Below are 17,083 nucleotides of genomic sequence, written 5' to 3'. Positions count from 1 at the left end.
ATAAGAACAAAGAGCTTTTCTTAGTTCTGTCCAAGGCATATAGACTCCTTCCTGGTTCTTGGTTTCTCTTACTAAACAAAAAATGAGAGAAATAATTCAGGACATATGGGGAAATGACTTATGGTTAAAGGAAGGGACTTATAATTGAAAAAAGCTGTGTGTCTCCCACACAGGGAGAATTGCTGACCAAGCATTTAGACCTGTGTTGTTATCCAGTACATCAGGGAGGAACTTGGACTTCCACTTTGGACTTTTTAAAAACTTCCCCAGCTTTCAGTTTCGGTAGCAGGGTGATATTCAGGAAGATGGCAGATTTCATTGTCCTCATTGACACTGAGGCAAAATTTGTGTAGATTTGGTATATGGTTCTAAGTCACACTACAAGTGGCTAAATAGGTTGTGATGTAAATTAGTCTGAGGCAATAACCACTTCCTTCTCAAATACATTTTTTTTTCACACTACTGGAGTTTGAACCCCGGGGTCCTCTATCCTGAGCCACGCCCTCAGCCCTTTCTAGTTTTTATTTTGAGACATTCTCCCTAAGTTGCCCAGGTTGGCCTGGAACTTGTCATCTACCTGCCTCAGCCTCCCGAGTTGCCAGAATTACAGGTGTGCACCACCTCTCCTGGCTCTTCTCAAATACTCAAACCCAAAGGGGATGGAATTGAACACTGGCACTCCACAGATGAGCCATTGTAAATAGCTGTTCTCCACAGAGAAGAGGCTAACCTCCAAGGTGGTTTTTTTTTTTTTTTAATTTCAATTGCATTTTTAATAAACTTTATTTTAGAACAGTTTTGGATTTTCAGAAAAACTGCAAAGATGGTACAGAGAGTTCCCATTTGTAAACACAGTTTCTCTGAATATATAAGCATCTTCTGTTAGGGTGGTGCATTTGCTACAGTTAATGAACCAGGATTGATCATTTATTTTTAACTAGTCTATACTTGATTCAGATTTCCTCAATTTTTATACAATGCCCTTTGGATATTCCAGGATTCCACTCCAGATCCAAAGTTACATTTAGTACTGATGTTTCCTTATGCTCTTCCTGGCTGGAATTTTCCCTGTTTTTGATGACCTTAGTAATTTTGAGGAATGGTCAGTGATTTTGTGGAATGTCTCTCGGTTGGCATTTGTCTGATATTTTTCTCATAATTAGATTTAGATGATGGTTTTGGAGGAGGAAGATCACAGAGGTAAAGTGCCCTTCTCATTGAATCCTATCAAGGATACAGAGCATGGTTTATGGTTGTTGATATTGACCTTGATCACTGAACTGAGGCAGTATTTGCTAGATTTCTCCACTGTACTTTCTCTCTTCCATACTATGCTCGTTGGACAGAGCTCACTATGCACAGCCTATACTTAAAAGTTATGCTTTTCCTGCCTGAGGGTGGAGTTATCTACATAAGTTATTTGGAGTTCTTATGCTTGGGAGATGTGTCTCTTTTCCCCAAATTATTGAATCATTTAATGATATCATCATGAATTCATGGATATTTATTTTATATTTTGCATTATAATTCAATATTATTTGTTTTTGTGCTCATATTGGTCCAGCTTTGGCCATCTGGAGTTCTTCCACTTGAGTCCTGTGTCCCTTTGTGATTATAATGATGTGCCTGTCATTATATTTTTGTTTGAGCTCTTTCTTACTTTCAGGCACAACAGGATGCTCCAGGCTCATTTTGCATATTTCCTGCCTGCCCCCTGCATATGTAATCCTACAATCATTCCTAGAATCAGTCATTTCCCTAAGAAGCCCTGGTTTCTTTTATTGGAGAATAGTATTTAAAACCAATGGCACTAGATGTGCATTAATTATATTTTCTAAATTATATTCTGCATTTTCTTGACTTTAAAAACAGATACATCTTAGAAATTAAAAGCACAGGCTTTGGAGTCAGTCAGATCTGGGTTCAAATCCCTGATCTGGCGCTAACAGTGTGGTCTTGGGCAGTAGCTAATCTCCAGTGAGTTTTAATACCGGTGTCTATAAAGTGGGGCTATTGATAGCACACACGTAGGATTGTTCCAAGGATTTAATGAGAGAATGCACTTGAGCCGCTTAGCAGAGTGACTGGCACGTGTCGGTGTCCGGTGCTAAATTACAATTTGAACTTAAATCTTTAATGAACAGCAAGTGTTGTGACATGCTGTTACAGAGTAGCAGGAGCTGGTGAGCGGGATCCAGAGTGACTCCAGCGTTGGTCATCTTAAAAATGTTGCCTGACATTTGGGTCACTATCCCTTCTCAAAAAATTAGAGTAATGACTCATGGCCACATGGTCCTCAGGACAGAATACACTCATTCTTTTTTGCTAAATTAGTCAGTACTGAAACACCTTGCCATTTTTTTTTCTGCTGTTGTTACCAGGGATTGAACCCAGGGATACTTTACCACTGAGCCACATCCAGCCCTTGTTATTTTTTATTTTTGAGATGTGGTCTACTAAATTGCTTAGGGTCTCATTAAGTTACCTAGGCTGGTCTTGAACTTGTGATCCTCCTGCATTTTCCATAATAAGATTTTTTTTGCATCTTTTAAAAATTTTTACAGACTGCATTTTGATTCATTGTAAAATGGGGTACAACTTTTCGATTCTATGGTTGTACACAATGTAGATTCACAACATTTGTGTACTCATACATGTACATAGGGTAATGATGTCTGTCTCATTCCACTACCTTCCATGCCCTGTCCCTCCCCCCTCTCCATAATCCAAAGTTCTTCCGTTCTTCTCTTACCCCCCACCCTCTCAACCCCATATTATATATCATCATTCACTTATCAGAGAAAACATTCGGCCTTTGGTTTTTTGGGATTAACTTATTTCACTTGGCATACTATTCTCCAATTCCATCCATTTACCTGCAAATGCCATAAATTTATTCTTCTTTATGATTGAATAATATTCCATTGTGTATATATACCACAGTTTCTTTATCCATTCATCTATTGAAGGGCATCTAGGTTGGTTCCACAATCTAGCTATTGTGAATTGAGCTGCTGTAAACATTGACGTGGCTGCATTATTGTAGTATGTGGATTTTAAGTCCTTTGGATATGAACCGAAGAGTGAGATAACTGGGTCAAAAGGTGGGTTCATTCCAAGTTTTCTGGGGAATCTCCATACTGCTCTCCAGAGTGGCTGCACCAATTTGCAATTCCACCAGCAATGAACAATTGTGCCTTTTCCCTCACATCCACACAAACACCTATTATTGTGTGTGTGGTTTTTTTTTTTTTTTTTTTTTTGGTGCTGGGGATTAGAACCCAGGGCCTTCTACCAACTGAGCTATATCCCCAGCCCTATTGTTTTCTTGATAATAGCCATTCTAATTGGAGTGAGATGTAATCTTAGGATGATTTTAATTTGCATTTCTCTAATTACTAGAGATGTTGAATACTTTTTCATATATTTGTTAATTGTATATCGTCTTCTGTAAAGTGTTTGCCAGTTTCTTAGTCCATTTATTGATTGGGTTCTTTGTATTTTTGGTGTAAAGTTTTGTAAGTTCTTTATAAATTTTGGAGATTAGTGCTCTATCTGAAGTGCATGTGGAAAAGATTTTCTCCCACTCCGTAGAATCTCTTTTCACATTATTGATTGTATCCTTTGCTGAGAAAAAGCTTTTTAGTTTGAATCCATCTCATTTATTGATCCTTGCTTTCATTTCTTGCACTATGGGAGTTTTGTTAAGGAAGTTTGGTACTAAACCAACACGATGAAGATTCGGGTCTACTTTTTCTTCTATTTGGTGCCGGGTCTCTGGTCTAATTCCTAGGTCCTTGATCCACTTTCAGTTGAGTTTTGTGCAGGGTAAGAGATAGGGATTTAATTTTATTTTGCTGAGTATGGATTTCCAGTTTTGCCAGCACCATTTGTTGAAGAGGCTATCTTTTCTCCATTGTATGTTTTTGGTACTTTTGTCTAGTATGAGATACCTGTATTTATGTGGGTTTGTCTCTGTGTCTTCTATTCTGTACCATCAGTCTACCTGTCTATTTTGGTGCCAATATCATACCATTTTTGTTTTTATTGCTCTGTAGTATAGTTGAAGGTCTGGTATTGTGATACCTCCTGCTTCACTCTTCCTGCTCAGGATTGCTTTGGCTATTCAAGGTCTCATATTCTTCCAAGTGAATTTCATGATTGCTGTCTCTATTTCTATGAGGAACAAACATTATTGGGATTTTAATTGGAATTGCATTGAATTTTTATAGCATCTTTGGTAGTATGGCATTTTGACAATATGAATTCTGCCTATCCAAGAACATGGGAGATCTTTCCATCTTTTAAGGTCTTCTTTAATTTCTTTCTTTGGTGTTCTGTAGTTTTCATTGTAGAGGTCTTTCACCTCTTTTGTTAGATTAATTCCCAAGTATTTTTTTGAGCCTATTGTGAATGGAGTGGTTTTCCTAATTTCTCTTTCAGAGGATTCATCACTTATGGATAGGAATGCATTAGATTTATGCATATTGATTTTATATCCTGCTACTTAGCTGAATTCATTTATTAGCTCTAGAAGTTTTCTGATGGAATTTTTTGGATCCTCTAAATATAGAATCATGTTGTTGGCAAATAGTGATAGCTTGAGTCTTCTTTTCCTATTCTTATCCCTTTAATTTCTTTGGTCTGTCTGATTGCTCTAGCCAGTGTTTCAAGAACAATGTTGAATAGAAGTGGTGAAAGAGGGCATCCCTGCCTTGTTCCAGTTTTCAGAGGGAATGTTTTCCATTTTTCTCCATTTAGAATGATGTTGGCTGTGGGCTTAGCATAGATAGCCTTTACAATGTTGAGTATGTTCCTACTATCCTTGTTTTTTCTAGTGTTTTGAGCATGAAGGGGTGCTGTATTTTATCAAATGCTTTCTCAGGATCTATTGAAATAATCATGATTCTTAACTTTAAGTCTATCAATGTGATTAATTACGATTATTGATTTCTGGATATTGAACAAACCTTGCATCCCTGGAATAAACCCCACTTGATCGTGGTGCACTATCATTTAAATATGTTTTTGTATGTGATTTGCCAGAATTTTGTTATGGATTTTTGTGTCTATGTTCATCAGGGAGATTGGTCTAAAGTTTTTTTTCCTTGATGTGTCTTTGTCTGTTTTTGGTATCAGAGTTGATAGACTGAGTTTGGAAGGGTTCCCTCCTTTTCTATTTCATGGACTACTTTGAGGAGTATTGGAATAAGTTCTTCTTTTAAAGGTCTTGTAGAACTAAGCTGAGAATCCCTCTGGTCCCAGGCTTTTCTTGGTTAGTAGGCTTTTGATGGCTTCTTGTATTTCAGTGCTTATTTAAATTGTGTATGTCCTCCTGATTCAGTTTGGGAGGATCATATGTCTCTAAAAATTTGTCAATGTCTTTGATAGTTTCTATTTTGTTGAAGTATAGATTTTCAAATTAGCTTCTAATTATGTTATGTATTTTAATGGTGTCTCATGATCCTTCCTTTTTCATCACAAATTTTAATAATTTGAGTTTTATCTCTCCTTCTCTTCATTAGTATAGCCAAGGGTTTATCAATTTTGTTTTCTTTTTCAAAGAACCAACTTTTTGTTTTGTCAGTTTTTGAATTGTTTCTTTTGTTTCAATTTCATTGATTTCAGCTCTGATTTTAATTATTTCCTGTTTTCTAGTACTTTTGGTGTTGATCTGTTCTTCTTTTTCTAGGACTTTGAGATGTAATGTTAGGTCATTTAGTTGTTGACTTTTTATTCTTTCAATATATGAGCTCAATGCAATGAATTTTCCTCTTAGTACTGCTTTCTTAATGTCCCAGAGATTTTGATATGTTGTATCGTTGTTCTTGTTTACCTTTAAGAATTTTTTAACCTCCTCCCTGATGTCTTCTGTTATCATTGCATCATTCAATAGCATATTATTTAGTCTCCAGGTGTAGGAGTACTTTTTGTTTTTTATTTTATCATTGATTTCTAATTTCATTCCATTATGATCTGGTAAAATACAAGGTAGTATCTCTATTTTTTGTATTTACTAATGGCTGCTTTGTGGCATAGCATATGGTCTATTTTAGAGAAGGATCCATGACCTGCTGAGAGGAAAGTGTATTTGCTTGATGATGGATGAAATACTCTATATATGTCCATTAAGTCTAAATCATTGATTGTATCATTTAATTCTGTAGTTTGTTTAGTTTTTGTTTGGAGGATCTATCCAGTGGTGACAGCAGTGTGTTAAAGTCACCCAATATTATTGTATTGTGGTCTATTTGTTCCCTGGAATTGAGAAGGATTTGTTTGACATACATGGATGCACCATTGTTTGGGGCATAAATATTTATAATCATTATGTCTTGTTGGTTTATGGTTCCCTTAAGCAGTATGAAGTATCCTTCTTTATCCCTTCTGACTAACTTTGGCTTGAAGTCCACTTTGTCTGATATGAGGATGGAGATCCCTGCTTTTTTACTGAGTCCTTGTGTGTGGTATGTTTTTTCCCATCCTTTCACCTTTAGTCTGTGGATGTCTTTTTCTATGAGATGAGTCTCTCAGAGGTAGCATATTAATGGGTCTTTCTTTTTAATCCAATCTGCCAGTCTGTCTCTTTTGATTAATGAGTTTAGACCATTAACATTCAGAGTTATTATTGAGATATGATTTGTATTCCTGGTCATTTTGGCTTAATTTTGTTTTTAACTTGACTTGTTTTCTCCTTTGATTGGCTTTTCCTTTAGGGCAGTTCCTCCCTTTGCTGACTTGTATTGTTGTTTTTCACTTCCTCCTCATGGAATATTTTGCTGAGAATGTTCTGTAGCACAGGCTTTCTATTTGCAAATTCTTTTAACTTTTGTTTATCATGGAAGGATTTTATTTCATCATCAAATCTGAAGGTTAGTTTTGATGGGTAGAAGATTCTTGGTTGACATCCATGTTCTTTCAGAGCTTGAAATATATTGTTCCAGGCCCTGCTAGCTTTTAGGGTCTGGGCTGAGAAATCTGCTGATATCCCTAGTTTCCCCTTATATGTAATCTGATGCTTTTCTCTCACAGCCTTTAAAATCCAATCTTTATTTTGTATGTTAGGCATTTTCATTATAATGTACGTTTGTTTGGATCTGATGTAATTTTGTGCACCTGGTGTTCTGTAAGCCTCTTGTATTTGATTTTCCATTTCATTCTTCAGGTTTGGGAAAATTTCTGATATTATTTTGTTGAACAGGTTGTTCAGTCCTTTGGCTTGTATCTCTGTGCCTTCCTCAATTCCAATAATTCTTAAATTTGGTATTTTCATGATATCCCAAATTCTTGGAGGTTCCATTCATGATTTCTTTCCATCTTCTCAATGTGGTAAACTGTATTTTCAAGATTAAATATTTTGTCTTCATTGTCTGAGATGCTGTCTTCCAAGTGATCTATTCTGTTGGTGATGCTTTCTATTAAGTTTTTAATTTGGTTTATTGTTTCCTTCATTTCAAGTATTTATGTTTGTTGTTTTTTTCAGAATCTCTCTCTCTCTATTTATTTATTTAAAAAAATTTTTTAGTCATAGATGGACACAATACCTTTTTTAAAAATTTATTTTTATGTGGCTGAGGATCAAACCCAGTGCCTCACACATACTAGGCAAGCACTCTACCACCAAGCCACAACCCCAGCCCCTCTATCTCTTTATTGAAATGCTCTTTCACTTCCTGCATTTGCTCTTTTAACTGATTATTGGAGTGATCATACTTGCCTGCATTTACTCTCTTATCTCATCCTTTACTTCACAGATCATTTTAATTATGTACATTCTAAACTCCTTTTCTGACATTTCCACTGCCATGCTGTCATTGCATTCTATTAAACTAGCATCTTAGTTTGTTTTGGACATTTTCTTCCCCCTTTTTTTCATGTTCTTCCTATATCTTCCCCTCTAGCAGTGAGGATCTGAGGTATTGCAGTTTCCCCACTATAGGCAGGTTTCCAATACTCTCCTTTATGGGGGAGATCAATATTAGCAGCACCCAATACAAAAATATGCAGCCCTAAACCAGATAACCCCTATGAAGACATTAACAATATTGTAATAAACAGATAGGATGAGTTCAATTATTATCTACAGTATAGCCAATAGACTTGCAATGAGCTCTACAATTTGTAATGGTGGACAAAGAGGATGGGGAGGGGTGCATGATGCAACTGTTAATGGGATACAAAGTGAGTATATAGAGGTACTAGATCATGGGAAGAGTGAGAGCAGAATCAAAAGAAGTTGATTGTTAGAAAGGGGAGAAAGAGATTCCAAGGAAACAAATAAAAGGAAAATAGAGTGAGAAAAAATGAAGAAATAAAAAACCCCAAATTTAAAAAGCAATCTATGATATAACAGTCATTTACTATTCAAACCTCCCAGTCTTCAGTATCCTGATACAAGACAGGTATACGTGACAAGGGCCTTCAGTCTCCAGGCATCTCAGGACAGGAGTTGCCCTACCCAAAGATGGTGGCCTTGCCTTCAGGGACAATCCAAGATGGCTGCACCAGCCTCCAAACAACGTTGGTAGATAGGGAGCTGCAGATTGAGTACGGAGTCCAAGTCAGGTGTGGGTGGGCCAGGGTCCAGAAGTGGCAGCGGTCTCAGGCAGCCAGCATCTGGAAACAGCGAGCCAAAAAGATACTTTTAATGGAAGTCTGCAACGTTAGCACATTGCCTTAGCCTCCAGAGTTGTTGGAATTACAGGGGTGCATCACCATGTCTGGCTCCACCTTGCCTTCTTCCAGTTCTTACATTCCAGGAAATCCTCTTCCTGCTGCTTCACTTCTTTACCATCACTTGTCAGCCCTGTTGAAAGCATTAATCTTTGGCTCTTCACCATTATCATGTGGGGCCACAACTATCCCTTTCTGAGATCTTCTGCTCACCTGTACAAATTGCTGACTTGATACTTTGTAGAATATTTGTGTGTATGGGGAAGAAGGAGTGGCTATCCTTTCTTGTTTTTGCACTTTTTACTGAATTCTGATATTGCATCCTTAATATTATGGTGAAATGTTAAGCCTTGTACATTTCCTATCTGTTGACTCATGCTCATGTGTACTCGTCTGCACTAACACTTCCCATTTAGAACATTTGCCTTTTAGGATAAAGCAGCCATAAGAAAGAGGGACAGAAAGAATGTAAATGTATTCTGACACTTTAACTCTGCTTTTCTCAGTGCAAGTTCTATATTTATGTAGTTTTGTTCATTTTGTGCCTTTCATAGACCTGAAATTATGTTTCTGTTGAGATACAAAGAAATATTCTGCCCTGAAGGAAAAGGAAAAAAAAAAAAGAAAAAAAGAAAAAAAGACCCACTCAGCAAAGATTTTCTTATGGAAGTCTGCAACACGGGCACTTTCAGTTTTGTCCTTCATCTGCTTATATTTGGAATCACACTAAGCATTCTTAAAAGGACTGTTTTATTCACAGTGAGGAAGCAGAGCATGCTTGGAATCGAGTGCCCCGAGGAGTGACGCATATCCACACCATCATGAGAATCTCTCCCTTGTTTTCTCATGTTTCATATTGTCATCTAATACCCATGACTTAAAAAGTTTGCACACATTCCTTTTGGAAGAATTCCCAGACTGATCAACTTATTCCTGCTAATCAGCTGATTAGGTTTTATAGTAGCACTTGATTAGGGATCCAGCAAAGCAGGTCTCCTCAAAGAAAGAACTCTAAGATTTGGTTTTATTTGCCATTTAAAAGTTTTTGGTAGTATCATCTCAGGGGAAATCAACCTGTTTGGGGTTTTCATTTTTATCATTTTAAAACTTTGAATATAATGGTAGATGGGGGCAGGGAAAAGGATTCCTTCCATGATTTCTTCAGAGCTTAGAGCTTCCTGGTCTTGCCCCAGGCCTACCTGTGACCTTCTTGCCTGAAACTACTCAGTGATCTGTGGTACAGAGATGTCATTTAATTATGAAAATCCACAACTTGGATGATTCCTGAGTTTCACAAAATGTACCAGCTTTCTTCTGTGATGAGGAGAAAGGGTCCAGCCTCATTATGGGATGTGTGGACACTGTGCTCATCTCTTCCAAAGCACTCACAAAACCATGGTTGAAACAGTGGAGATAAGGACCCAGAGCTGTACTAACCTATGTTAAGAGTTTTTCTTCTTTGAACCTTGATCATTGAAAGATACACCTTACTTGTAAGATTCTTTATATTTCTATTTATTTATTCTTTTTAGTTGTACATGATAGTAGAATGTATTTTGGCAGATTATACATTCATAGAGTATAGCTTATTCTATTTAGGATCCCACTCTTGTGGTTGCACATGATGTGGAGTTACCCTGGTTATGTATTCAAATACAAGGCTAGGAAAGTTACGAACAATTAATTCTATTGTTTTTCCTTTTCCCCTCCCCTCTCCTCTTTCCCTAGGTTTCCCTTTGTCTAATCTAATGGATTTCTATTATTCCCCTCCCCAACCTCCCTTGCTTTGGGTTAGCATCCAGAGATATAATCAGAGAGATAATTTGGCCTTTGATTTTTGGGATTGACTTATTTCACTTAGCATGATAGTCTCCAGTTCTGTTCATTTACTGGCAAATGCCATTATTTCATTCTTTATAACTGAGCAATATTCCCTTGTGTATATATACCACATTTTCTTTATTCATTTATCCATTGAGGGACACCTAGGTTGTTTCTTTACCTTTTATTGTGAGTTGAGCTGCTATAAACACTGATGTGGCTACATCACTGTAGTATGCTGTTTTTAAGTTCTTTGGGTATAGACCGAGGAGTGAGATAGCTGGGTCAAATGGTCGTTCTATTCAAAGTTTTCTGAAGAATCTCCATTCTGCTTTCCATAGTGGTTGCACCAATTTTCATTCCCACCAGCAATGTATGAGTGAACCTTTTTCCCCCACATCCTCACCAACATTTATTGTTATTTGTATTCTTTATAATTGCCATTCTGACTGGAGTGAGATGGAATCTCAGTGTAGTTTTAATTTGCATTTTTCTAATTGATAGAGATGTTGAACATTTTTCCATGTAGTTTTTGACCATTTGTATTTCTTCTTCTGTGAAATGTTTGTTCAGTTCCTTTGTCCATTTATTGATTGTGTTATTTTTCTGGTGTTCAGTTTTTTGAATTCTTTGTATATCCTGGAAATTAATGCCTTGAGGTGCAGGTGGCATAAATTTTCTCCCATTCTGTAGATCTCTGTACACATTCTTTATTGTTTCCTTTGATGTGAAGAAGATTTTCAGTTTGATACCATCCCATTTATTGATTCTTGATTTTAATTCTTGTGCTTTAGGAGTCTTGTTGAGGAATTCGATTCCTAAGCTGACATGTTGGAGAGTTGGGCCTACTTTTTCCTTTAGTAAGTGCTGGGTCTCTGGTCTAATGCCTAGGTCCTTGATCCACTTAGAGTTGAATTTTGTGCAGGGTGAGATATAGCAGGTCAATTTCATTCTATTACATATGAATTTCCAGTATTCCCAGCACCATTTGTTGAAGAGGCTATCTTTTCTCCAATGTATGCTTATGGTGCCTTTGTCTAGGATGAGATAACTGTATTTATGTGGGTGTGCCTCTGTGTCCTTTATTATGTTTCATTGGTCTTCATGTCTGTCTTGGTGCCAATACCATGTTATTTTTGTTACTGTATCTCTGTAGTATAATTTAAGGTCTGGTATTGTGATACCTTCTGCATCATATTTGGTGCTAAGGATTACTTTGACTATTTTAGGCCTCTCATTTTTCCAAATTTCACTGCTTTTTCTATTTCTGTGAAGAATGTCATTGGGATCTTTATGGGACTTGCATTAAATCTGTATAGTGCTTTTGGTAGTTTGGTCATTTTGATAATATTAATTCTGCCTATCCAGGAACATGGGAGATCTTTCAATTTTCCAAGGTCTTCTTCAGTTTCTTTCTTTAGTGTTCTGTGGTTTTCATTATAGAAGTCTTTCACCTCTTTTGTTAGGTTGATTCCCAAATATTTTATTTCTTTGAGGCTATTATAAAGAAGATAGTTTTCCTGATTTCTCTTTCAGAAGATGTATCCTTAGTGTATAGAAATACAATTAATTTATTTGTGTTGATTTTAAACGCTGCTACTTTGCCGAATATAATTTTTGAGTTCTAGGATCTTTTAGTAGAGTTTTTTGGGTCTTCTAAATATAGAATCATGTTGTCAGCAAATAGGGATAGTTTGAGCTTTTCTTTTCCTATTTGTATCCCTTTAATTTCTTTCTTTTGTCTGATTGCTCTGGCTTGGATTTTTTTTTTTTTTTTTTGCGGTGCTGGGGATGGAACCCAGGGCTTGTGCTTGCGAGGCAAGCACTCTACCAACTGAGCTATATCCCCATCCCTCTGGCTAGGATTTTGAGGACTGTGTTAAGTAGGAGTGGTGAAAGAGGGCATTCCTGTCTTCCAGTTTTTAGAGCGAATATTTTCAGTTTTTGTCCATTTAGAATGATGTTGGCCTTGGTTCAGTGTATATAACTTTTACAATGTTGAAGAACGTTTCAACTATCCTTAGTTTTTCTAGTGTTCTGAGCCTGAATGAATCCTGAATTTTGTCAAACGCTTTTTTGGAATCTTTTGAGATAATAATGTGATTCTTGTCTTTAAATCTATTGATGTGCTAAATTATTTTTATTGATTTCTGTGTGTTGAATCCCACTCGATCATGGCGCACTATCTTTCAAATATGTTTTTGTATGTGGTTTGCCAATATTTTATAGAGCATTTTTGCAGCAATGTTCATCAGGGATGTTGGCCTGAAGTTTTCTTTCCTTGACAAGTCTCTTGTAAGATTCTTGACAGGGTTCCTGACGGAAGGCAGCAGGGGTTGGGCAAGGCCTGAACTGGCAGCCCAGGGTCACCCTGAGTGTGCATCCTAACTGCCACTAATTTGCTGAGTATGAATTTGAGCAAGTTTCTTAATCCCAGACTAGTGTTTCTTTCATGTGTAAATGAGGAGTTCGGGCCAGGTGATCCCCAAACCTCTTTTTGCCGCTACTTCTGGCATTTGTGTTTTAATAGAGGAAGAACAAAGTTCATGTCACAAACCAGGTATGGGGAGGGGCACCTTACAGATGAGTTTACTAGGCAATGTGCTTAAAAGAGTGTCTGGGACACATGAGCTCTATACCATGCTATTGTTGCTACTGTTATTACAGTTGTTATCCTAGACTGTGACTCTGTTGCATGGGAGGAAGATACATGACTGGCACATATTTATTGTGGGGAGAGAGTTGGATACACTGGAGGCAGACCAAGAAAGACTGTGGGTGCCAGGCCCCTTGTCTGGATGCTATATGGTAACAGGTCGTGGGAAACCTCCTAGAAGGAGCAGGTATGTTAACCAGCTCCCCTGCCTCTTTCTTGCGCAGGGGTGCCCAGAAGATGTGATATCCTCATAATCTACAGCCCGGATGCAGAGGAATGGTGCCAGTACCTCCAGGACCTTTTCCTGTCCAGTTGGCAGGTCCGCAGCCACAAGACGCTGACGCGCCGGCTGGGCCCCCAGACCACCTTCTCTGCGGAGGACCTGCGCCTCTTCCTGAGCCCCCGCTGCGTGTTGGTGCTGCTGTCGGCAGAGCTGGTGCAGCACTTCTACCAGCCGGCACTGCTGCCCGTGCTGCAGAGGGCCTTCCAGCCGCCGCGCCGCGTGGTCAGGCTGCTGTGCGGGGTTCAGGGCAGCGAGGAGGAGTTCTCGAGCTTCTTCCCTGACTGGGCCCACTGGCAGGAGCTCACCTGCGACGACGAGCCAGAGATCTACCTGGCGGCTGTGAGGAAGGCCATTTCTGAAGGTAAGGATTTCTTCCGTAAAGCGAGCTCTAGAAGCATCGCGGTGCCCGGTGCCAGGCCTTCGACACTTTTATTTTTTTTATTTTTACAGACTGCATTTTGATTCATTGTACACAAATGGGGCACATCTTTTCGTTTCTATGGTTGTGCACGGTGTAGATTCACACCATTCCTATAATCATACATGTACATAGTGTAATGAGGTCTGTCTCATTCCACCATCTTTCATACCCCACCCCCTCATTTCCCTCTACCTAATCTAAAGTTCCTGGACACTTTTATATTACAAAACCAGCAGGGATCTCACCATGTTAAGACCTGGATATATTTCTTGGCTTACAGCCTCCAATTTCTGGGATGGAATAGATCTCCTGGACTGCCAGAGAGGAAGAGGATCCTTTCCCTTGTGTTCTGTGCTAGGGCGAAACCTTTCTTTCTGGAATTTTTTATGCCTTGCAAGACACAGGACAGGTTCCAGCCTAGAGAGCAGCAGGGATGGAAGGTGGAGACTCAGTTTGGTTGTGGGAATGAGGAACATGGCCGCCAACCCTCCTGCTCGGTCACTTCCATGTTATTGTCACATGACTTTAACATTTCTGATAGAAAGGTGTCACTTTTGGGATAACATACTTTTAGAGAAACAGCCCTCCTGTCTAATTCCCGGCAGTCTAACTTCTGTCTCTTGACCTGCTTCTCCTTTTAAAGAGGGAAAATTCTAATCCTTTCTGCCAGAGCTAGTGACTTCAGTCACCTCGGGAAGTGTGACCGGGCTCTGATTAACAGTAACAGAAGACATGCCTGGGATGGATTCATGTCACAGCCTCTCTTCCTCTTTTGGTTTTCTGGTTTTTGCCTTGCTGTGGGCTATGCATACATCATCTTTTCTCTTGCCATCTGAGAGCTTATATACCTGACCCTGGCCCAGGAGCCTGGAAAATTATGGGCTCAATATAACTGTGCCTCAGTGATCCCTAGTGTGAGTTGGGCCTTCCTTTGGCTTATCAGGTCCTTGTGCCATCTGATGAAATGAATCAAGAATTTAGCTCACTTTGTAATAGAAGTGACTGGTGATTTAAGAGATGTCTCACCTGAAATGTCTGGGACCTGGATTGGTAGTTTTCCTAGAGGTTATTTCTCTTTACTTTAGAAGGACATGATGATATAAAAAGCACATAATTCATATGTGCATTATTGCATTTCATGGCTTTGAGGGAGCTGTGATCTGCCCACACTTACAAAGAACTGAGACACAGATGGTTGTTTCTGCAGATGTGTTTATGTCATGGTAGCAGTCCATTAAGACCTCATGGGCAGAATGTGACCTGCCTACCTCTCATTCAGACCTCCATGGATGTATTCTCATTGTACCAGCATCTCATGCTGGACTCTACCAGGTTGTTCTTTAAAACATTGCAGTGGTGATATTTTTTAAAATAAAGGGCTGTGAGTGTAGCTCAGTGGTAGAGTGCATGCTTAGGATGCATGAAGTTCTTACTTCAATCCCACATGTGCATGTGCACATACACACACACACACACACACACACACATGCACACACACAATGTAGTAAAAAGAATTCTTTTAATATTGTTTGGAAGCATTCAGTTATTAAATACCTGGATAACTTGATCCCCTCTAATATTTTACTTTATTCTAAAGACTGGCTCAGTGCGCTGTGAGCTTTTAACATCAAGTGTTTCAGAAAGAATGAAATTTTTCACAGTGGTGTTTCTGTTCTGAGAACAAATAACCTCTCATCAGAAAGAGATTATTTTGATGGGTGATTAAAATAAGCTGCTTAGTGGAAAATCTCTGCAGTTCAGAATCAATGGCTATAGGGACAAATGAAATTATAGGAAAGAGAAGACGGGATGGAAACTCAGGTTAAAGGTGGTTACAGGTAGTCAGCTACACTTTAGTTTGCTGCTGTATTAGGTAAAGATGTGTGTCTCAAACATTTGTGTGCACAGAAGGACCTGGGGATCTTGTCAATATGCATAGTCTGACTCTGATGTTGGGTGGGGCTTAAGATGCTGCATTTCTGGTAAGCTCCCAGGTGCTGCTACTGTTGGCGGCTAAGATCTAAGCCACCCCTCTCTTGTCAGGCCAGTGGTCATGTACCTCCGCTGTGCACGAACCATTTTCTTAAATATGAGGCAGCATCCTATCAGGGCAGGGCAGCTCCTGGACACCCATTGGTTTAGGTATAAAGTGAGGCCAGTGTGTGGTGGTTAGGTCAACAGACTTCAGGGGTGGAGCCCCTGCATTCTCTTCCTCTCCTCACAGATTTATCATGTTCACTCTGACAGTTGTTCTTCTCTCAGTTCTCCAGATAGAAGTATGCCAGACTTTGAGATGGGGGTACTGCTGCTGCCACGAACCTTCCTCTTTTGTCATTTAATAGACCCCTTGATTGTCATTACTATTCCACTAAAAATATTTTGGAGGCTTAACTTTATTCCCACCCCCGCTCCAAATTTGGCAGTCCCCTTAATATTGAGCAGATGTTTTAATTAGGGTCTTCAGTGTGTTAGAGCAACCGGTTTATTTCCCATGTTCTTCATTTGTAAAAGGACGGGGTTGGACCACATGATTGGGAAGGTTTCTTCCAGCCCCTTGTGCTGTAATATATCGTTAGTTTTCTAAGAAGATGGCAAATTACCCAGAACCTTTCAGCTGACTTGATTTAGTTCCAAAACGTCTGCAGTGATATATGTCAGTGTGTAGAAGACTCTACTATTGTTCTGAATTTTTTGGACTTGTTGGGTGATTATTTTCAAATAGGGAAGTGAGAAAACCCCAGGTACAGCACAGCAATTATTTCCTCTTTTACTGGAGCTCTATTCTTTGCTGCAAATCTCACTGGAATACAAAAATAGATTCTGTGAGACTGTGTGGGAAAGGACTCAGTGGGCGATGCTGAGCTTTATTTCAGACATTCTCATCCTGTCCTGTGCATACATGTGCTGGGGATGGCAGGCGGCTCTGAACTTACTTCTCCCGCTCTGATTTTGTATTACAGGGGAGGTCTTATCTGCTTTTTTCTTTGCATTATTTTCTGCTTCCTCTCCCTGCTCCTTGACCTTTGTGTTGTAGAGCTCTGACGGTACCCAAAATTGTCATGTATTTCACCTTTGGTTCCCATGAAAAAATTTTGGAGGGATGTGTCCACATCTGGCCTTCCTTTGTTGATAACTTTCCAATTTTCTCAGTAGACTGAAATTTAAAAGAAAAACAATAGGTATTTTAAAAATGCTTTTGACTAATCAAATAGATTCTAAAGTCTTTTCC

General features: G+C 38.8%; 1 protein-coding gene across 1 annotated transcript in view; it reads left to right on the top strand.

Moving 5' to 3' along the window:
* The window catches only part of Pik3ap1 (phosphoinositide-3-kinase adaptor protein 1), a 130,769-nt gene that overhangs the window by 3,881 nt on the left and 109,805 nt on the right, over window positions 1-17,083 (top strand). Inside the window, exon 2 of the mRNA XM_047552352.1 lies at window positions 13,375-13,794. Within this exon, the coding sequence (XP_047408308.1) occupies window positions 13,375-13,794 (420 nt within the window). The remainder of the gene's footprint in view (window positions 1-13,374; window positions 13,795-17,083) is intronic.

The sequence above is a fragment of the Sciurus carolinensis genome, chromosome 5 (assembly GCF_902686445.1).
Source record: "Sciurus carolinensis chromosome 5, mSciCar1.2, whole genome shotgun sequence".
In the NCBI taxonomy this organism is placed as follows: domain Eukaryota; kingdom Metazoa; phylum Chordata; class Mammalia; order Rodentia; family Sciuridae; genus Sciurus; species Sciurus carolinensis.
This window is presented reverse-complemented; position numbering and strand designations above follow the sequence as displayed.